The sequence below is a fragment of the Artemia sp. Qi Xiang Cuo genome, chromosome 5, assembly GCF_049724085.1.
Source record: "Artemia sp. Qi Xiang Cuo chromosome 5, ASM4972408v1, whole genome shotgun sequence".
Classification (NCBI taxonomy): domain Eukaryota; kingdom Metazoa; phylum Arthropoda; class Branchiopoda; order Anostraca; family Artemiidae; genus Artemia; species Artemia sp. Qi Xiang Cuo.
Genome location: NC_142798.1, coordinates 60,105,980 through 60,129,844, shown reverse-complemented (window position 1 = coordinate 60,129,844; position 23,865 = coordinate 60,105,980). Strand labels below are relative to the sequence as shown.

Genomic DNA, 23,865 nt, shown 5'->3' with positions numbered 1-23,865 from the left:
GGAATAGGTTGATCCGAAATTTTTACTAGAGGGGGGGGGCGAAATAGGTTGATTCGATAAACTTGCGTTAGGAGCAAGTTTAATTAATGCAAACTTGAGTTAATTAAGCAAATTACACTACTTTAGACCACGCTAGGGGGGGCGGGGGGGGCCCCTTCGCTCCCCCCCCCCCCTTGATCCGCCACTGCTTGCTATACATACGCATGGGCTTTACAGTTTGCAAGCAAAATTGTCCAAATTAGTGAGACAAGGTGGTTGTATTTTAAAATGACAGTGAGACGTATGGACCCCAGTCACCATCCTAATAATATGGCCCTCGTGTAATTTTAGGCTGAGTAGACGTGATTGAACGCAGCTTTTCTTTCTCTAATGTTTCATCGTTTGAAATCAGCTCTACACTCACCTCTATCATTGCAATGTCGTACATGAATTCGTTGAGCTCGTAATCAAAGTTAATGACTATTCGCTTCCCAAGACGAATCTGCTCAAAGCCGCTATGATTCAAGAGATCCAGCTCACCACCCACTATTTGCAAATCTGAAGGATCATGGCTAAAAAAAACATCTATGTAGAGACAACACAGAAGGAGATAGAGAGAGTCCCCCTTCCTCTGAACATTGATCAAATACTCTCATCCTCTTAATTTTCTTAAACGGTTAACAGAAATTTTTTTCAAATTTTTCAAATTTCCCATCTTCCGGAATTAAAAAAGAAAAGCAGTAAAAAAATTATTTTTTTCATTTTCTTTGACAAGTTCTTCATAGCCAACATTGCTTACTAAAGTAAGGAACGAAAAGTAACCTTCTATTTACCCTTACCAACACCAGTGGTGACCCAAAAAAGAATTTAGAATTATATCGGCGAAGCCTAAAAATAATTGTTCTATGAAAACAAAACAAGATACCTAATAATAACTGTTAGCTTTCTTTTACTCTCTCTCTCTCTCTCTCTCTCTCTCTCTCTCTCTTTCTTTCTCTTTCTCGTTCCCTCTCTCTCTCTTTTTCTGTCTCTCTCTCTCTCTCTCTGTCTCTCTGTAGTAGAAGGGGGGGTTCTACTCCGAACAGGACATAATTTATGCATGTTTTATGGTTTTTGTCAGTGAGAATTTGAAAAACAGGAATTTTGTCACATTTATGGATGGTTTTATGGTTTTTGTCAGTGAGAATGAAAAAACAGGAATTTTGTCACATTTATGTCTGTTTTCATGGATGGTTATGTGTGTTGGTCGATTTATTTGATGTTCTTATGGATGGTTATGTGTGTTGGTCAATTTATTTGATGGTTTTATGGATTTTGTCAGTGAGAATGGAAAAACAGGAACTTTGTCACTTTCATGGACTATAGAGTCATAAGGGGGAACACATGGTTAATGGGGTCAATGTTATTGTTGTTGTTTTGGGCACGCGATAGAGTCATAAGGGAGAACACGTGGTTAATGGGGTCAATGTTATTGTTGTTGTTTTGGGCACGCTCTCAGCGAATGCCAAGGTCAATGTTGTTGTTGTTTCCGAGCCAACTTTCTTTTCTGGTCAGTCTAGATTCAACAGTCGGATTGAAGTTACTGAAAAATGAAAAAATTTGAAAAAGATAGAATTAGATAAAATCTGGTGTTTATAGAAAAAGATTCGATTTTGGATAATGATTTTCTCAACATTTGGATTAACCCCCATTCAATAGATGTATGAAACTTTGTAAATATGACTCAAATAAATATACGTAATTTATTTATATATCGATAACTACACATCAGAATGAAATTGCGGATCTACCTACATTGACAATATATAGGTCTACTTCTTCGGAAGAGGTAGTGTCACAAAGTTACTCCCCTCTCCTTTCCTACACCTTCAATTTCTGGCGCGAGGACAATCAGTTTCGTTTTAGCTGTGAGAGAGTTGACACCGGAAACCAAAAAAATTTTCTATATATGCCCATTGTGCATGTACACTCTTGGCGGTTGGACTCAATGTAAGAAATGTACAATTATTGATGACTATCATGAAAAGTGTAAATTATGTAATCCTTGCAAATTACATAGAGGCTATGCAGTACAAATTAAAGGATGTAATTCATGTCTTGAGGAGGTGTGTGACTCTCACCCTAGAGGGCACCTCTGCTCCAATTGTCACAATGATAAATGCGATCAGTGGGAGAATACTTATCCCGCTATGATTGGAAAGAATCCTAAAGGCGATTTTAGTTTATTTCTACTGGATTGGTATCGTCGTGGATTTAAATTATTCTGGGAAGAGGAATCTGGTCTACAATTCAACTGTTGGAGTAACAAGACAATCTGGTTCCTACGTCATCGCTGTGACGACACTGCCTACTATGACCATAAACCAAGTGATTTTTATTTGGCGGTTACCGAATATGATTCACCACTTGAAAACACTGTATGTGATATTGGTTCTAATAGACAGATTGAAACCCGTGAATTTCATAATATGAATGCAAATAGTATCATTGACTATACAAAGAGATACGACAAGAGTGAAGTTACATTGTACTGTAGAAAATGTGACCCTGACTTTGCAGTCAATCAAGATCTATATACAATGAATCCAAATGATTTACCAGCATTAGTGGTTCACTACAGTTGCCTATACACCGATGAAGAAATCTAAAAGTGAAGATTTAAAGACATTGTTGTATATATACATTTTATTAATAAACAAATTCAAAAACATTTTTTAAGCACTTTATTCTTAGGGCACTGAAATAAATATTAAATACACTTGTAAGAATATTTTCCACTAGAAAGTCGTTCAGACACGGATTGTCACCATAAATGTTGAGAAACTGCATGTAAGTATAACCATGACATCAAAACACAAAATATAGTAGCGCATGGAAGCCGCAGCTTTTAGTCGTTAGATCCTTCACCCTCTTCAGATTTTGAATGGCGGTTGTCCTAATGCTCTCAATGTAGTTTCTGATGTGAGACGTTTAGATTGTATAAGATAGGCCAAGAGGATCAAAAAGTTCGATATTCTTCATTTTTTGCTAGATACACAGCCAATGACCCGTCAGCATAGCCGATGAAATGCTATTAACAATAATCAAGGTATTGTTCGCACTTTGAATTTTTCCAAGATAGTCTGAGGGTAGACAATAAGATTTGTACTGAGACATATAGGGGTCCATATTAAATACATTGATTATTTGACTGGTGTTCATGGCACCAAGTCTAGTAGAACACTGCCTTCGAGAGTGATTTCCCAATAGGTTTCATAGTGAGATTAGTGAGAATATTGATTTAGTGAGATTAGTGCAATACTCTCAGCCAATGGGTTGGCAAATGTACACTCTAAACGCACAGTCCCCGTAACTACTATACTCATATCCTGTGTACCAGACAAATCTAGTACAATGATACCATGTGTTTTAGCAAACATATCTTCGCTTATCACATTTTAAAATAGTTACAAATCAACATCTAGGGTTTGTGTGGTCAACTCATAAAAAGTCCTTTATTACTAATCAAAGAAAAGAGTGTAGAGTGTGATAACGTTCACTTTGCACACATGAGAGTGGAGTTCAAACATTTCGAATCTATATTGGCATTGAGTCCATGATCCTATTGTATTAGAGCTCTTTACAAATGCCAAGGCCAATTTCGAGGGGATTTCACCATTGATAAAGGATGAATCGGTGAAGGTTCGTGACCCCATGGCAATATGACGTTGATTGGTGATTGTATGAGGAACAAGTAGTTTAATATTATTTCCATTGGCTCTCAGTTTCTCCACGGCCAAAGCAACAGAACTCATGACCTGCTGTTTGCGTAAATGAAGTATAGCCGATATGAGGGAGAGACTTGCATCAGGATTGGCGGCAAGTTCTTTTCTCAATATGAAATTGGATGGTGCAAGCGTCATTTTTATATCCACTTTAACAGTGGGCGGCAGCCATTGGGGTATATTAAAAATTTCATGATATATTTTTCCAACTAGATGTAATTCACTAGTTGTAGCATTTTTAAGCGCATCTGTACTATCAGTATTAGTAATATATTTATATCCATTGGAGGCACCTCTCAATTCCTTGTATGACTTGGGCGTCATCAACATGAATTGCATATAGCTTGTATAGTTTGAGAGATTATTGCTTGTGCTCACCAGCGTGCCGTTGATGTAGACGCTAATTTGACGAAATAAATTCTGTAGTATACAATTTTCATAGGATATTCCATCGGCCCGAATTAGCATTGCATTATCGGATTTCCGGACTTTCATTTGCATATATATATATGAGTACGAAAAATATGTAAATTTGTCTTCCTTGGAATAAATTTGAAATTGGATATTGTTGGAGAGGGGTTGTTGTTGATGGAATTGTTAATAGTATCATTGCTTTAAACTCAGAACAACATTTTTAATATTGACTAGATTAAATGAGGTGGTGATTGAAGGTTGAGAATCCTTATGCGGCAGGTAGGACACGTTAAGAGAAGAAATATAGTTTCGATATAACAATTCCATTCCTAGGCCTTCTGGTTGTTCTGTGTAGTGGCTTTTTTACTCTTTTCTGCGGCAAGGGGGGTGTATTTTGTTTCCGTCCTGAGTTGAAATTGAAGAGTTTTGTGTTATTTTATAACCTAGTTGAGACTTTGAAGATTTGTTTTAATTTCTCTACAAGGCCTCGTGCGCTGTACCTAAGATTTTCCATAGCACTTTTTTTAAAATCCTTGCCAGAGCCCCAATCGTATAGTGTAGAGGATGCAAAATCTGTCACAGCCGGTACAAGATATTTTCTAGCCAGTGGTAGTGAAGATCAATACAGTTTAGCAAACCAACTGCCAAAACCTTAGCCTGACATTGACGAGTATCCTCTGTAGTATTCAATTCCATTGCCCTGTTGTCTTGGACCAAGAGTATTAACATAGCAGTCAATATCAGGACAAGTGAATACCACTTTTCTATTAGACATCTTGCTGTTGCACGATGGGTCGAAAATGACATGTAATCACAGCCAAACCTTTTGAAATTGCTATGGGATCACCCAATTCAGTTCTTAGTGTTAACTGACAGAGTTCCAAATAGGAAGTGTTTACGGGGATATACTGAAGATGCTTTATATTGTAGTGATGAATATGTTCTTGATTGGTTTTTCGTTCAAGAACTCGTAGGAGGGGAACATTTGAATTACCAACCCGAGATGTTTCCACAAATGAGGCGTAGAGAAATATACAGGTTTTTGTGGAGAAGGCAGGCGGGTAGTCAGCAAAAATGAAATTAGTGTTTCCGGCACTTTTACCATTGATTATATTGAGCTTAAAGCCAAGGACATCCTTTAGGTTATCATTGAGAATAATCTTTTCGCTGGCAATAGGTGAACTAATGTAGATCCTGCCCTCCTCCTTTGAATAGTTGAAATGAAAAGCTCCTTTTTTACGGGCAGAAATTCTTTTATTAATAGTACGACATAAATCATTCATACAGGTGAGTTCCTCGTAGGGTAATTCAATATATGGATAATCCAACCAATTGATTTTTTGAATTTGTTCTTGATCACCTGGTGGTGGTGGCCAATCATAGGGTCTGATTTTTATTTCATATTTACGATCCTTTCTCAGGATGTCATAAGTATTTTTGAGAATACAGTCGACAAGAGCCACTTCATACTTTCCGTCGAATTTGATGGTGGGGGAGAGTTTTGTCCAAAAATCACTTGTTTTATTCAAGTAATTGTAGAGAGGATCAAAAACATTGGACACGAAGGTCACATAGAAATCACTGGGTATTTTTTATATCTTCAGCACTGAGCCAAAATTCAAAATTTGAGTTGTATCCTAGCCAGCCCACAAGTACCTGTTTCTTACCCCTTTTATGACGACTCTTTAATATCTTTTCAATTTTATAAATTTCACGAGTTTTTATAACATTTTACAGTTCATATTCATAAAAACCGCCAAGAATCTCATCATCTTTGGTGTCTCATAGTCGATAAGTTATGGGTATAGTGTCTAGAATTTTGGACACTTTAAAAAGTTCGGTGCTCCATAAATAATTCCCCTTTTCAAAAATATTGGTGGTTCCATTAATTCGAACAGTATCACCAACATTAAATTTCTTCTTCTTTTTCTTCTCATTGCCATTGGAGTATTGCTTTAGAAAAGCATCAAATGTATTCTCACTGTAATGAACATCCCGAGGGCTAGAGTTGGATAGAGATCGATGTGGTCGATGGTTGTATATCTGCATGATTTTATCTAAATCATACATAAAAGTCGATGTATTTTTCAGGGTACAATATCTTGAAATTAATAGACGAATCGTTCTTATTAATCGTTCAGCCAATGCAGCCTTTATCGGGCTGTGACTATGATAAAGTATTGTATTATATTTCAAAAGAACCTTTTGCACATGGGGATTAACAAATTAGCTGCCACGATCCGATTGAATTTTTCTATATGAATCCTGTTCTAGAATACTTTCAATGCCCCGAGCAACTTCAACACCTCTCTTTGATCGTAGTGGAATGGCATAGGCATAGCGACTAAATACACTGATTGCCACCAGAATATATTTGTAGGGTGCATTGTGACGTTGTTGAATTGCGTCTAAAGTTAAAAGATCCGTTTGCATTATATGCAGAGGGAAAAAGACTTAAGTTTGTCGATATTGTTTGCTGCGAAGCCTGTGATTCCGATGCAGTGTGGAACCTTTTGCAAATGTGGATTAACAAATTCACTGCAACTATCCGATTAAATTATTCTATATGAATGCTGCTTAATAATACTTTCAATGGCCAAAGAGGCTTGAACAGCTCTCTTTTATCGCAGTGGTCTAGCATGGGCATAGCAACTAAAGACACTGATTACCACTAAAATATATTTGCAGGGTGTATTGTGACGCCGTTGAACTGCATCTAAAGTTAAAAGATCAATTTGCATTATATGCAGAGGGAAAAGGGCTTTAGTTTGTCGATATTGTTTACTGCGAAGTCTATGATTCCGATGTAGTGTATAACTCGGTTCATTTTCTAGATACTCTTTTGCATTTTTCAATGTGGTGCCGGAGACAACTCTAGAAAGCGTTTTGGGAAAACTTAAACTTCCCGCTTCGCCAATATTTTCATAGATACCTTTCAAAACTTCATCCATTTTGAACGTAAACACGTAGTGTAATGTCCACTCCCCTTTTGCACACTGGAGGGTGAATCAATTCGTCTTCGCTTTTGACCAGCAGCCACAGGTGTTGTAAAATCAGTAGTGCTAGTATTTTCAAATTTTGAATCTTCTTCTTTTTTAAATGGTGTTGTTGGTGGACTATATTCTCTTAGTTTCTTAATTATTTGGTTATTGAAAATAATACTTTTCGTAAAGTTTCATACACTTAGAAAGTTGTAAAGTTTATTATCAAAGGATAAGAGTCCTTTACGATTCGTTAACATATCATAAATTAAATCAACTAGATTATAACTTTTTCACTGAATTAAAATTCGTATCCCTGTGCTGTCGACTTGAACTAGATCACCAGTTTACAAAACGAGATAAGATAATACTCTTTTACTCTGTTCCCGATAGGACAGGGGCAATAGATTTCCAATTTTCAATACAATCGAATACAAGTCCTTATCCTCCGATTATGTAGGATCTTGAGATGTTTCATGTTCAGAGGGATTGGCGACGGCGGGTCTCTCACGATAAGGTCTATGTTTGTCCATACATGGCAATGCATCTTGAAATAAAAGCAGTTTTTTATCATGGGCAGTATTCTCATCATTTGTGAATATGCTTAAATTGTCTTCAAAAGGTTCGGTGGGCGAGAGGACAAGTTCAAATGGCGTTAATTTGTATGGTTTTGCCATTCTCTAGAGAAAACTGTTTACAAGTCCTGCAATTATCGGTAGTAAAAGTGTGAAAAAGATACCACCTGCTTGCAGGAGCCGTGTTATTTTAAAATTGTTTCCCGTGTTTTTAAAAGCCAAGGCACGTACAGTGGAACGATGTTGCTTTATCCGTTGTCAAACACCTTCTGGAAGTTGAACATTGTCCTCAGTTAAATTTCAACAAAGTTCAGACATTAGATTAATGAAATCATTGTCGACACCATGTTTAAGTATGGCCTTCCTAAGCAATGGTTTTGAAGTGCTTAGAACTGAAAATAAATGCCGTTGTTCATGTAGTTTCTTCAGTGTCATAATGGTAACTAATAGCCTTTTCTACTGTTCACTGGACGATATACTGTAATTTCATTGTCAAAAATGTCGGTGACTACACATAGATCCTCGGACGTAGTCTGATTAATATCCAGCAAATTGTAACCATTGGGCTTGCTTGTCGCGTGTGTGTCCGCCGAAAACATAATTTTTGGTGCGCGGGGTTATATCTTTTTTTTGAGTGTTTGTAGCTAGAAATAAACCCGCACAACTCGACAGATAATATAGATAGTACAATTCAAAGCAAGGGTTCGCATACATTTGCTCTGATGAAACAGATTGTGTAGAACTAGGGTTACGGAAATGTTTTCATGATGAGATTGAACAGTGAACAATTGCAACATTTCCTGTAAGAAGTGCTCAATGGATTCACCCAAATCATCAATAATCAACCATAAGTTCGGTTCAATACTATTGAAAACATCAAGTCCTCTTATGAATTGTATTGGTATGTCTGTGGCAATAGCTTTTATTTTATCATAGGACTCTTGCCAAATACTATAGCAATAGTAGATTTTTTTCGGTTTTTCCAAAAACATTTTATCGCAATTTTGAATTATTCTAGCTAAAAGCGTTGTTTTCCCCGACATTGAGGGACCACACAGAAATGATCTGAAGGGTGTTTTAAATTCATACATGCTGTTGACAGCAGTAAGACTATGACTAACTGTAAATCATATATGCTCAATGAATAAGAATTAATTTTCTCATAGACCTATCTATTCAAGAACAACAAAAACAATATTTCATGACAAGATTTATTATAACAAACATTTTTTCAACATGAACACTTGGTCAACATGAAAACTCTACTTGTTCAACATGAACAATGATAACACTTAATGCCTTTAAACACTTTTCTGTACAACACTTTTGTATATCAACACTTTTCTGTACAAAAAAAAAACACTTTTTGTACAACACTTTTGTACAACACTTTTCTATACAACACTTTTTGTACAATAAAATACACTTGGAACTAGCACAGTTGAACATTACAGTGATTGGTGGCCCCCCGCCCCCCGGGGGCCGGTCGCGGGAAGGGTCCCCCACCCCCGGGAGCTGCGATGGAAAAACAATAGTTGTCGCCACTGGGAGGGGTTAGTGGATGGGGTAGTGGTGGTGGTTAGTGCTTGGGTTAGATTAGCTGGATAGGTTAATTTGTGAAAGGTTGGGTGATGATGGTTAGTGCTTGGGTTTGATTAGTTTATCCAGACCAAGTTGATTACGATAGTCTATGCATTCAACTCGGTCTGAAGCACGATAGTGGCCATAGGCAGGACACTCACACCATTCTCGAGCACATAGACCTTGTCGGATATACACGACATTGTATTTTTTTCTACTCTCATGGTATAATTTCTATACTGTAGAGAGCGAATTGCAAGCACTTGTGCTCCTGGCACTAGGCTACTTTTTACACAGTCTCTGTACACGCTCATGTTAAAATTGCTCTTTACAAAATGTGTAGGCACCCCTTTACATGTCTTCTTTTCATCCCCACTATGTGTTTCCACGCAATAAACTTTAGGGCCCGGGAACACCCCCTGGATATCAAATCAATCCCCGTCTCTGATTTTAATTTTAATAGTTGGTTGGGGGCTTGAAGTTTCACCAGCTCGGGGTAGAGGGATGGATTCCAGTCGGTAAAATCCATCAGTGAGCTGATGTGCACCCCATTTTGCAAATCACCCAATAAATCTTCAGTCCCATTTACCTTTAACAGCAGAGAATCTGTATCCCCATAGTAAACTTGAACCGCCCCCTCCCGTGGCCATTGCACCTTGCAAAAATTGTAAAAAAATGACAACATGAGATTTTTTGAAATTTATAGTACTGAACTACCGCCTGCTATATTCTTGTTCAGTACCAGATTTTGCTTTTTCCTGTATAGAAGAACCATGCTCGGCCTCTATGCTCATGAATGATATAAAATTGGGGTCGGCAATAATTTGTGCCCACTCTAGAGGATCAGTCTCGACGTCGCAGTGAGATCTGTTGCGTACGCTTTCACACATTTTGCCAAACGCTGAATTTAGAATGAGCTTGTACAATTCCTTCTCTACCTTTGAATTTGCCCTAGAACGTTTATCGACAAAAGTATCGATAAACGTTTTCAAATAAGGTTTCTGATTGAACTGCAGGACCCTATGTATTTTGGTGATTTTGAAGCCATTGTTCACCTTCCAGAGAAAAAGCCTATGTTGAACAACAATATTCTACAGAGTGTCCAAATTAGCAATCAGTTTTTGAGTGTAGTGATTCAAATGCACCCCCATCTCTTCAAGCACTGAATGGTGGTTGTGGCTCAACGAGTTCCTGGCCAAGGGTCTACTCATACATGGAAAAACAATACCGTGGACTGAGTCTTGAAGTGCCAGCGGAATGTGACCGTCAATTTCAAAGAACCATCCTTGTGGCCCGTTGTCCTCGACGGTGTTAATTGTCGGGGAACTCACAAGGATTCTCAAGCCATTGATAGTGCCCACACGGCAAAGAGTAGTGGGACATTGCCGAGGGGTATAACGAGTTCATGTCCAAGAACACTGCATTTGACTTTACAACGGTGCTTTGTCCGCTCGGATCGGTTGATAAGACGCGGTCCCCGTGAAAAACATACCCTCCCCTCATTGAACGCTCTTCAAAAAGGTGTTGATCTACGTCGGTGATTAGGCCTATTTCCTCCCTACTAATTTTTAAAATTAAATCCATTACTAAAGGGGGTGTAGAAAAATAATATCCTATATCTAACCCGAACTCTGAATAGATCTGGTCTGTATTCTTACAGACTATATCCAACAGAATTAGAACGTCACTGGCCAAGTACAGTCTACAATAATCCCACCCATTTTTACAATCCCCCTTAGCCCACCCCTTCTTGGAAAACTCATAATCCTCGGCTGTGCATTCACTGTTGGTCAGTGAATTGTGAAAAGCTTCAATTGGAGGTAGTTTCTCCTCACTTAAGCGAGCGCCAGAACAGTAATAATCATATGCATATACACCTTTGCTGGTGAATAAGTCATACATTTCACTGTCTGGAAAGTGCTGTTTAAGCAAGGGAAAGCTATCAAATTGTCGCTTTTCTGCACTTGAATTAGTTGACCTAAGGATTTGGGGAAAAAACTAAAAGAATCTAAGAATCTAATTTTATTACAGAAAGTACGCTCATTATCCACTACCTGACATTTCAGTTCAAGAAGCAACACCTTCTCAGCCGATTTGGGGATAATATTATAGATAAATTAATTAATTACCCATGGGCTATCTACTCCCCCTCCCTCCCTGTGCATACGTGCCAGTGCCGGAAAAATAAATTTTAAGTCATAATTAGAATTGTGGATAAAAACTGGTATAAAAAACTGTTGGCTAACATTTAAATTAGACGATTGATGCGCAACCCCCCTAAAATTACTACCCCCCGAGGATATTTTCTGCCACAAGTGATCGTGTTCTCTGACTTTCCCCCTCCCCCCTAATTTCCCTTTTGTCCCCCTATCCTCCACAAAAAAATCCCCCATAAATAACCAAAAAATTTTTTGATTTTTAATAGCAAGACGATCCACTGCAGAGAGCACCAATGGATAATGGGTATTTATCAAACGAGAAATAGCGCCATTAGCCGTGCCAATCAGTTTAGTCAGTGCCTTGACCATTCACTCATTCTCATCCAATATCTCAACTATTTTTAACAACCGCATGGTGTTAGAATTATCTCTTTGCGCATGAGCATAGGAAACTGCAACGATCTGGTGTTCTTTGATTCGGTTTGTATATTGAGGATCATTCACCTCCACCAGCTTAGCTTCACAGTCCAAAAATATTTTGTTGCATTGGAAAAGGGTATTCTGAAAATTTTTAAAGCGTAAAATAGCCCTGATATCCCCTGAAACCGTTTCCACTGTCTGATATCCATGCCGTCTAAAATGCCTCATATGATCTCTTAGTTTTATATCACTACGGAATTATGACAGGCACGTCGGATAGTAGAAACGCATCCCTGTATGCGTACTCACCCCTCGAAGTCGACTACTGTCGGTAAGAGGGTTAAAATGACCGGTTGCATTCGGTTGACTAGGTGGCGTATAAAACAACCAAACCCAGTGTTTAACCAAATCAACTGACGGGCCCCTTACGGGGAATACCACCCCCTTCTTTTTAGAGCGAGTTCCATCTTCAAATTCTGTTTCGTATTGTACCACAGTAACGCCGATATTTAAGTGGGCATTATCCCTTTCAAACCTGTCAATAGATTTTAGCGTTACTGGGTATTTTCCTTCTAAGCAAGAAAAATCTACAACTGGAAAACCGGACCCCTCCTTCCCATGTACAGCCCAGTGATCTAAATTCTTCTTGGTTGCGTCACGTGCTAGACGCTCGAATGCTGAGATGATGAAAGCATACCTGAAACATTTTTGACCTGTTTCATAACAGATCCGCTGGACACCTTTACAACCTACTAGATCTGGATTATAATTTAAAATTGTCTCCCTTTGCCCCACCCCTCTTAAAATAAAATATTTATTAATTTTAAAAATACTAATAATTAAATTTTTAACAAATAAAACTACAGGCCCGCTCCCATTTTCCTTAGAGTTCTCGAGATGCGCTATAATTTGCCCTACCCACTCACTAAAAACACTCTCAAAATTTTCTAAATTTGGATAAATTACACGTATCTCGGAATGTATAAAATGATAATAAACCTCGCTTTTCCCCTCATTCAAATAAAAAACCTTTAAAACAATAGAAACCTTCATTGAATCCCTACCCCCCCACAATTTACTTTGTTTCTCAAGTAGTGCACGAATTTTATCTACATATTCATGCACAATCTCTACAGGATCAAAAACAAAATTTCCCCCCATAAGTGTATTAAAAGGATACCCAAACGTTGAAGTGAAAACAACTATATTATTTAAAATTGTGTTCGATAATAGAAAATCGGGGAAAGATGTACCCCCTCCCCCCAGTTGTTCAACAATATGTGGACTCTGTTCCACTTCAGTTGTTTGAAGTGGACTGGTTAGGGTATCGGAGGCTGGAGGAGGAGGGTTCTCAGTAAAATCATCTAAAAGCTGTAAAGTGTTCGGGCTCAAGTCCGCATGCTCAACTGTGCTAGGTTCTACATTAAACAAATCATTTAAATACTCATCAATATTAAAAAGTACTTCAATAATATCGTCCCATGTTTCACTGTCTTGAAACTCCACTGCCTCTTCTTCCCCTTCTTCACTGAAAGGTGAATATGGGACCAATGCACCGACCTATAAATGAAAAATAGCTTATTTTCAAATCATCCCTACTGTTAAAATTTGGATTATTATTGCTTAAAAGCATTTGGTTAATTCAACTTAACGACAATCTAAGATATGACATAGAAGGCGGCAATGTGTTCAAAAAAAGAGATAGTCAAATATTTAAACTACTAAAACTAAAATAATTACGTGCTAGTTTTTTTCTTTTTTTTTTTTTTTTTCGCGGCGCATCACTGCGGCGCATCCTGCAGCAGTTTTCGGGCCTACGGCGCATCCTGCGGCGCTTTCCTGGCCCGCGGCGCATCCTTGCGGCGCATCTCTGCGGCGCTTCGAGGGCCCGTAGTGCTTCGTGCAGCGCCTCCTACAGCTCTTCCCAGTACCCTTTACATAATGCCAGACAAAAGTTGAAATATTTCTAATTCCATACGGGTTCAGTAAACACATGAGTTTAATTATGGAGGTTAGATGAACAAGTTTGAATTTCAAAATGTCGGGAACCGTTAACTTGGTTTCCCCTCGCTAAAATCTTTGGCACGATAGAAATACTCGGTGTAAATTAGGACGTTAATATGTGACAGATGGAATAATCTCTCTCTCTTAAAACTATGTGAATGGAATAGAGTTTCAAAGGTACCTAAAACTATATGTGATAGTGAAGAGATAGCAACAGAGAAAATAGTAAAGATTAGAAAAAAGAGGAGCGGTTTCTTTGCAAAAAAATTACATTATATTTAGATATCTCCGAGGGAGGGGGAGCAGAGAAAACAATGGTTGGGGGGTGAGGGGTTAATATCCCGCTGAGATGGGGGGGGGGGGGTTTTGAGGGTAAAGGAAGATAGTTACGTTTTAGCTGAATATAATGGAGGGTGTCCAATGAAAATTCTTTTGAAAATAAAAATGCACTTACATTGCTAATTGCGGCTGCCAAGGCCTCAAGCTCATCAATTATGTCAATTGTTCTATCCATTGTGTCACAATACTTTCTGATAATTGAATCACATTGCATGCCCGTTATATACGAAATCTCAAGGTCAAATTGTTATGTAAACAAAGCCCTCTGATTGGCTGAGAAGGAAACACGTGATCTAACTGTTACCTTGGAAACTCATAACATTTGGCTTGAATAACAATAACAAATACTGTTTCCCGGAAACTCATAACACCTGCATCGAATAATAACAAGAAGGGAGTGACAAAGTTCCTTTTTTTTCATTCTCACTGATAAAGTCCATAAAACCATCAAATAAATCGATCAACACACATAAACACCCATGAAAAACATCAAATAAATCGATCAACACATATAACCATCCATGAAAACAGACATAAATGTGACAAAATTCCTGTTTTTTCATTCTCACTGACAACAACCATGAAAACATCCATAAATGTGACAAAATTCCTGTTTTTCAAATTCTCACTGACAAAAACCATAAAACATGCATAAATTATGTCCTGTCCGGAGTACAACCCCCCCTTCTACTCTCTGTCTCTCTCTCTCTCTCTCTCTCTCTCTCTCTCTCTCTCTCTCTCTCTCTCTCTCTCTCTCTCTCTCTCTCTCACTCTTTCATTTTCTCTCTCTTTTCTTCTCTCTCCTAATTTCCCCCCATTTTCTCTCTCGTAAGATAAGTGTTTGTCACAAAGTATCCGTCCATATAACGCATTTTTTTTTACTTACTTGAAAAAAAATTGTTTAGTTATACATTATTGGCGCAAATTTTATTTAGCTAACATTAGGATTAGAATAGAATAACATTTAAAAATCATTGTAGTTAACGCTATATGTATTGATAAATAAGAATAATCATATTTAAAACCTTCAAATTAAATTTACTATCTTAAAGGGACACTATTTCTACTGAACTTTTTCTTTTAATACTTTTTCATTCAATAAGTAAATTGATCCCCAAATAGAACTTCAGGACCAGTTCTGGTAATTCTTGAAGCCAAATCTTGAACTGAGGAATCAATACATAATTTACCATTGATTTTCCGTGCATTTAAAAAGAATGGGTTTAAAACGAAAAAAGTATGGATAAGAACTTGCTGCATAACAGACTAACGTAACTAGACGGTTTGTTTAAAACGTGATATTAATTCCTGTTAAATGGTATTAATTCCTGGAATTTCAGTAATTTTCATTTTAAATTTCATAGTGATAAAAGAAAAACTGTTTAGACATGTTTTGGGTAAAATGCACATGACACTATAGTCTTTCCGGGGTTTTAGGGGGGTAGCCCTTGTCTTGTTTGTGGTATTTACTGCTCGTTCTAAGTTTTACTTGATGCTTAATGTTAATTCCTACTCGTTTTAGGTTTCACCCATTCATCATCCGTTTCGTCTTCATTAGGTCTTCCTAATGCTGTCTTTATGCCTTGTAAGCTACAGGCCTATCAGTGACGAGGCAAAGTTTGGGCACGTTTTAGACCGTCAGAAATCAATATAGCCTAAATTATTTTTACTTTTTTTTCGGCATTTGGCTTGACTTGGACCAGGAACCAATGAATATAATTTTGAAGCCGATTGGAAACAAAATCTATTGTGCCATTTTTCGGCTTCCCAAATATTTTAGTCGGGAATCACCAAAAACATTTAAATTCAAGTAGGATTCGGCTTCAACAAAAAAAAATTCAATAGTTACCCTTTCGCACAATGGGCCGCTGTAAGTATCCAAGTTTCATTAACCAGTGTCCCACCACAAAAATGGGAAGGAGTACCATCATATATGCTCTGGATGGACACCTAGATTAGAATGGGGTAAGAAGAATACAAGATCCAAAATGATGACATGTTTGGACACCCATGAATAAATACAAAGTGTATAAGAACTAGCATAAACAGAAAAAGAAAACTTCAGTTCTCCGGCCTATGAAGTCACAGGATGCTGGAGTTTACAGACATAGAAAAATATTGAACTCTTGACTTAGATTCTCCTATGCTTCGTCAAACATTGAATTTAAGGCTGTTCCATCTCACGTTATGTAATTTGGATGCGGAATATGTAACTAAAAATCCCAGGACATAAAAAAAAAACCTTTAACTTGTGGAAGCTTGTGTAAGTTAGTTTCCTTGGATTAGGAATTTACCGAATTATGGTCCATTTTTTTGATGATATTGTTTTGGTACAGTTCAGTGATTAACAATAAATAAGTTTAAGAATCCAATTTTTTATAATTTGTTTAATTTCTTTTTTAATTCCAAACTTCAAACAGGCTGGTATTTTATTTGAGATAAATCATAAGTTGAAAGAGTGATGAAGCTATAAAGCCTTGTTGGAACTTTTGGTGGAAATGAGCAGCTCAGGCTTTAGAACTACACAGCAAAAAAACTACATATAAAACAGTTCGTAATAATGAACTGTAATTAAGGAGCGACGTAGGTCAGTAGTAACTGAAACTAGAAATTGTAACGGAAATAGTAACGGACAGTAACGAAATAGTAACAAAATAGTAACGGAATTTTTTACATTATTAGATATATCAAAAGAATAGTTTTATTACACTGATTAAATAAAAAACAAGTTTTTTTTCAAATTGAAGTAAAGAACAACATTAAAACTTGAAACAATCAGAAATTATCAACACATCCCTCTTTACGCTAAAGTTTTTCGGTAATATAAAAAAGTTACTTATTTTTCTAATTGAACGTCCTTTGCGTCTCAATTTTCGTTTTTCACGAACTACCACAAAATTTAAACTTTACCGAAAAGAGCAAGACATTGAGGAGGGGACAACCGCCCTCATATACATAATAATTTCTGTTTGTTTTGAAGTTTTAATGTTGCTCCTTACTTTCAGTTGAAAAAAACTTGTTTTTTTTTTAATTTAAATTCTGATCGTTTTTTAAATAACGCCAGGATGACCTACAACATTGGGAGAGGCTTCATTCGAACGGAAATTAAAAATTGTAGTGCCATTTTTCAAGTAATAAAAACATTGGAGGGCAACCAGCCCTCATCCCACGCCTCTTCTACCCAGAATGTCGTCCGACCAAAATTATGAGATAGCCTTTTTGCTTAGTATAGTTGGAAGACCAAAAACTATGCCTTTAGAGACAACTTGATCCCCCACAGCCCCTGGGATATGTCTTTAAATTATAAAATCGGCCCATTGTTTACGTTCAGTATTTGTTATTGGGAAGTATACAGACATATGGGGGGGGGGATTTTGTGCTCTGTGTGGGTTTCCATGGGGAGAATTTTCCGTGTGGAGGGCAGTTACCGGGGGGTGAGCTATTCAGGGGAAATTTTACACTCGGGGGATTTGGAAGAATTCTTATACGAAATTCTTTTTATTTTTCTTACTTTCTCTTTTCCAACTCAATTTGGCATGTGAACGTGTTACAGGAGAATTTTCGGGGGATTTTTTTCAGCAGGCTTTGATTTCCGAGAAAAACTTCCACGGGAGGAAGGATGTCCGGAGTGATCGGAAAAATGATTAGAAATAAAAGTTATTTTCAAATGAAAGTATGCTAAGGAGAATATTTCAGCTGAATCGTTTGCAAGAAATTTTATGGCGGGGGGAGGGGGTTCAGCGGGGATGGAATTGCCCTGAGGGAATTTTATGGGGTGCGTATATTACGTTGGAGAAATTTTCCACGGAGAAGTTTCCCGTAAGGGGAGATAGTTTTTCGTGGAGAGCGAGCCAGATTTATCGGCATTAGTTGATAAACAATCCGAAATTACATAAGAAAAACAAGTTTTTCAACTGAAAGTAAGGAGCAACATTAAAACTCAAAATCAACAGAAGTTATTCCACATATGAAAGGGTTGCCCCCTCCTCAATACCTTGCTCTTTACGCTGAAGTTTGACTATTTGTCCAATTTTTTTAGAATGACTCCTGAAACACAAGGGCCGTTTGATTAGAATAGAAAGCTTCTTTTGAAGTGACTAAAAACTTTATCGTGAAGAGCAAGGTATTCATGAGGGGAGCATCTCCTTCATATACGGAATAATATCTGTCCGTTTCGAGTTTTAATGTTTCTACTTACTTTCAGTTGAAAAAACTTTCCATGCAACTTCAAAAAAAAACAAAAAACTACAGAACTTAGACCTAGATTACAACACATGAACATGAAGAAATTAACTGCGCATGCAAAGCAACTAAAGAGCTATATTGACAGGACATTACTTCCAGTTAAATTTCTTCCATTAATCCAAGACAACTATGACCTATGAGCTATGTCAAAGTATTGGCTCTATTAAGTTAAGTAATTGAGTGTTTGGAGTTTTGGACTTCGGTTGATTTTAATGAATAGGGTAGTTGCTATTAATTTGCTTCAAAGCCAAACACATGCAGTTTTCATTTTGTTCTATTGTATTTTCGATTGAGTCAAATAATTGACCGTTAAGTTTTTTGCGGATGTTAATTTTCAAGACAGTCATAATTGGCTTGTTTCATATCACAATGTAAAACACATCCATCAAATCATTCTTTCTATTGTGTTTTTACTTGCACAATTTTATGGGTCTACTAGGGGTTTTAGCATATTTACGTTTTAGGTGTTAAGAGAAAACATTTCAGACTGAAACTACAAAACAAAATATGGCTTTTCCTGTAACAGACATATAAGGCACGTTACGATCATTTTACATATGTATTAGGAATGTTTTTGTATGATTTGAATTCGTTTTATCTGGTACGACTTGCAGATTATTATTTTTTAGATAAAAGTGAAGTGAAGGTGCTAGTAAAATGTTAGGACTAGGGGCGTCGTCTGGGGGAGGGCAGGGGGGCAATTGCCCCCAATAATTTGGAGAACAAATCATTATATTTCCCATGTCCCTTAACTATCCAGATATGAGCCCCTCTTGCCCCCCCATAAAAATACTGAAGCTACGCCCCTGGTTAAGACTATAAACTAACTTAATAAACTTGCATTATCACTTGAAATTTTACGTAGTATAGGAAGTAATAGCTAGATTTGTGAAGTTTATATTATGACTTTTTAACTCTTGATCAGAGGCAACGCTATAGTGTTGCCTATAATAAAGGCCATACGGCTCCAATGTTTAATTATTATTATTATCATTTTTTTCCAGGGGCACTTCATATGGAAGGGGACATCGTAGAAACTTCAAAGGGGGCTCATTCGAATGGAAATCGAGAGTTCTAGTGCCCTTTTTAAGGTCAAAAGTGATTGGAGGGCAAATAGCCCCCCCCCCCCACCCATAATTCCCCAAAACACATCCAATAAAAATTTTGAGATAGCCATTATGTTCAGCGTAGTTGATTTCCAGATAGAAAAGATATTTTTGAGTAGGATACTCACCTACAACCCTCAGGGCAAGGGTTTTAATTGATGCCCAGGGGCCATGTAAGAACGATGTTGGCACAATCTATAATTTATTATTTTTTTCCTTTAGAGCAGGGCAGTTCGTATCGAAGAACCTGTCGTTGAAACTTCGAAAAGAGCTTATTCAATTGGAAATATGAGTGGCTTGTGCCCTTTTTAATAGTCGAAAGTGATTGGAAGGCAACTAACACCCCTTCCACAACCACCATTTCCCGAAACACGTACAATCAAAATTTTGAGATAGCCATTTTGTTCAGCGTAGTTGATTTCCAGATACAAATTATGTATTGAAGAGGACACTCCCCCATAGCCTTAAGGGCAAGGGTAGTGCATTATGCCAAGGGGTCATGTAAGGTTTTATAGAAGGCGTTGTCTTAGAAACTTCAAAAAAGGATCATTCGATTGGAAATTCAAAGGGCTAGTGCCCTTTTTAATAGTCGAAAGTGATTGGAGGGCAACTAATCCCCCTCTCACGCCCACATTTTCCCCAAACACATCCAATAAGAATTTTGAGATACCCATTTTATTCCACGTAGTGTTAAGTTCTGGAAATTAGGTCTTTGAGGATGACAACCCCCCACAGCCCTCAGGGCAAGGGTTGTAAGCTATGACTTGGGGGCATATAAGGTTTTGTATTGACAGCGTTGTCGTAGAAACTTCAGAAAGGGCTCATTCAATTGGACGTTTAAATGCCTAGTTCCTGTTATGATAGTCGAAAGATATTCTGAGGCTACTGACACCCCTTCCACGCCCACCATTTCCCCAAACACATCCAATCAAAATTTTGATAGATCTATTTTGTTCAACGTAGTTGAAAGTTCTGGAAATTATATGTTTGAGCAGGACATTTCCCCAGCAGTCTTCAGGGGCAAAGCTTATAAGTTATGCTCTGGGGGCCTATATGGTTCTTAAGGAAGGAATGCTCATATAAACTTCAAAGAGGGCTCATTTGATTGAAAATTGAAAGTTCTAGTTCATTTTTTAAGCATCAAAACAAATTGGAGGGTAGCCAGCTTCCCCCTCCCAACCTCTTTTTCCCAAATAAATCCAATGAAAATTTTAAGACAGCTATTTCGTTAAAATAGCTCAAAGATCACATGGCAAAAATTCCGGTGTCCACACAACCCCCCAGGACCCGGGGGTAGGAGTTGTAAGTTATGCCCTGGGGGCATATATGGGTCTTATGGAAGGGATGCACGTATTAACTTCAAAGACGGCTCATTTGATTGAAAATTGAAAGTTCTAGTTCACTTTTTAAGAGTCAAAAGTCAGATTGGAGGGCACCTAACCCTCCCCCCGCCCGCCCCACCCTTTTTTGTCAAACCCATCCGATAAGAACTTTGAGATAGCTTTTTTTCCAAAATAGTTCAAACACCATATAACAAGAGCCCGGGGGTAGGCGTTGTAAGTTATGCCCTGGGGGCGTATATGGTTGTTATGGAAGGGATGCTCGTATAAACCTTCTAGAGGGCTCATTTGAATGGAAATTGACAGTTGTAATTCACTTTTTAAGGGTCAAAAGTGATTGGAGGGCATCTAGCCTTCCCCCACACTCCGTTTATTTTTTCCCAGAGGCACTTCAAATAGAAGGGGCCGTCTATAAACTCCAAAGGGGGCTCATTCGATAGAAAGTCGAGAGTTCTAGTGCCCTTCTTAAGAGTCAAAACTGACCGGAGGGCAACTGCCCCCCCCCCCCAGCCCTTTTTCCCCAAATACATCTTATAAAGAATTTGAGGTAGACATTTTGTTAAAAATAGTTCAAAGATCATATAACAAAAACTCCTTTACGTATGACCATTTCGTTAAAAAAAAAGGGATTGGAGGGCCACAAGCCCGCCTTTCCACACCCTATTTTCCTCAAACCCATCCGATAAGAACTTTAAGAGAGCCATTTTTCAAAATAGTTCAAAGGTCAGATAACAAAAACTCTGGTGACAACACATCCCCCAGGGCCCGGTGGGCAGGCATTGTAAGCTATGTCGTGGGGCCGTATATGGTCTTTATAAAAGGGATGCTCGTATAAACTTTATAGAGGGTTCATTTGAATGGAAATTAAAAGTTCTAGTCCATTTTCTCAGAGTGAAAAAAGATCGGAGGGCAACTAGCCCCTCCCGCCCTCCATGCCTTTGGGTATATTGGATGGATAAACCCATCCAGTAAAAATTTGAGGCGACTGTTTTGTTATAAATAGTTCAACCATCAGATATTAAAACTCCTGTGTCGACACAACTTCCCCCAGGGCCCAGGGAAGACGTTGTAAGTATTTCTCTGGGGGCATATATGGTTCTTATGGAAGGTATGCTCGTATAAACTTCGGAGGGCTCATATGATTGGAAATTGATAGCTCTCCTTCACTATTTAAGAGTCAAAAGAGATCGGAGGGCAGCTAGTCCACCTCTCCACGCCGTATTTTCCCAAAACCAATCCGATAAGAATTTTGAGAGAGCCGTTTTTTCAAAATAGTTAAAAGGTCAGATAACAAAATCTCCGGTGTCGACACATCCCCCCAGGGCCCGGGAGTCAGGCATTGTAAGCTATGTCCTGGGGTGGTATGTGGTTCTTAAGAATGGGACTCCCGTATAAACTTCAGAGAGGGTTTATTTGAATGGAAATTAAAAGTTGTAGTTCATTTTCTCAGAGTGAAAAAATATCGGAGGGCAACTAGCCCCTCCCGCCCTCCACGCCTTCGGGTGTATCGGATGGATAAACCCATCCGATAAAAATTTGAGGTGATCATTTGGTTAAAATTAGTTCAACCATCAGATTTTAAAACTCCAGGGTCGACACAACCCCCCAGGGCCCAGGGACATGTGTTGTAAGTCATACTCTGGGAATATATATGGTTCTTATGCAAGGGATACTCGTATAAACTTCAGAGAGGACTCATTTAATTGAAATAGAAAGTTCTAGTTCACTTTTAAAGAGTCAAAAGAGACCGAAGCTTAATTAGTCCCCACACGCCCTTATTCCCCAAACCCATCCGACAAAAATTTTCAGATAGCAGTTTTGTTACAAATAGTTAAACATGAGATAATAAAAACTCTGAGGTTGTCACAAGCCCCTTTTTTCACTTTGATATTTTTACTTTGATACCAGTTTTGATACTTTGATGAATATTTGATTTTTTTTAAAGTTTGATATTGAAATAATGAATTTTTAAAAACTTGAAATTTTTTGCAATCAAAAATGAACAAAAATTAATTAAAAAAACTTTCCGAAAAATAAATTTTTAAAGAAAAGTAAAGCCATTTTAAACTTAAGCTCAGCAGATACAAATACCTTTTAAAATTCAAACTCAAAGCGACCAGAAATTACAATTAGAGAATAAATGAAACCCAAAACGAACAGAAAAAAAAAACAACCATTGGAAAAACATAAAACAAGTAATAATATAAATGAACAAATAAATCTTAAAGCGAGTAATACTTAGATTGAATATGAAAATCAAGCCTAAAACGAAAAAAAATATTTTCTGTTGAAGTATAAATGAAACTTAAAACGATCAGAAATTAAATAAACAATCAATGCAAACAAACATACAATAGATATTAATGTAAATGAAGGACACTCCCTCGCAGCCCTCGGAGACTCCCCCCACAACCCAAATGAACAAAAAACACAAATGAATGTGCATTGTCAGTTTAATATACATATACTGATATTTAGTAATCAAAATGTTAATATTATTTGATTTGTTAAAGTTATAAAAGTAAAAAAAATTATATTTTTTTAGTAAAGTGCAAATTTTGTTCTGGCCTTGAGAAGGCATAAGGGTTTTGCGCCCAACTTATGTTAGTTTCGGCTCGTTTTGAATTTGACTCGGTTAATTATTGTAATTTCTGTTCGTTTTGGGTTTCATTTATTTATCGGTGCTGATTTGTGGTAGTTTCACGCTAGGTAGATTATTTGATTTTATTTTTGCTCATTCTTTGTTTAATGGTGTTCTTTACTTTTCTTTGAAAAACTTATTTTGTGGATAAAGTTTTTTAAATTAACTACAAATAATAGCGAAAAGCGTTTCAACAGTTAAAGCATTTATTTTACTACCTATCACAGGCAGCGCAATAGCATTCCTAAATAAAGAAAGATTTGATTAGTATTGGACCCCTGAGGTTTCAAGCGTGCCCTATCTCTTTTCCCTATGAT

General features: G+C 37.5%; 1 protein-coding gene across 1 annotated transcript in view; it reads right to left on the bottom strand.

Moving 5' to 3' along the window:
* The window catches only part of LOC148952336 (trypsin-1-like), a 177,350-nt gene that overhangs the window by 116,308 nt on the left and 37,177 nt on the right, over window positions 1-23,865 (bottom strand). Inside the window, exons 2-3 of the mRNA XM_089088633.1 lie at window positions 16,066-16,166; window positions 404-551 (exon numbers count right to left, since the gene is read on the bottom strand). Coding sequence (XP_088944759.1) covers window positions 404-551; window positions 16,066-16,166 — 249 coding nt within the window. The remainder of the gene's footprint in view (window positions 1-403; window positions 552-16,065; window positions 16,167-23,865) is intronic.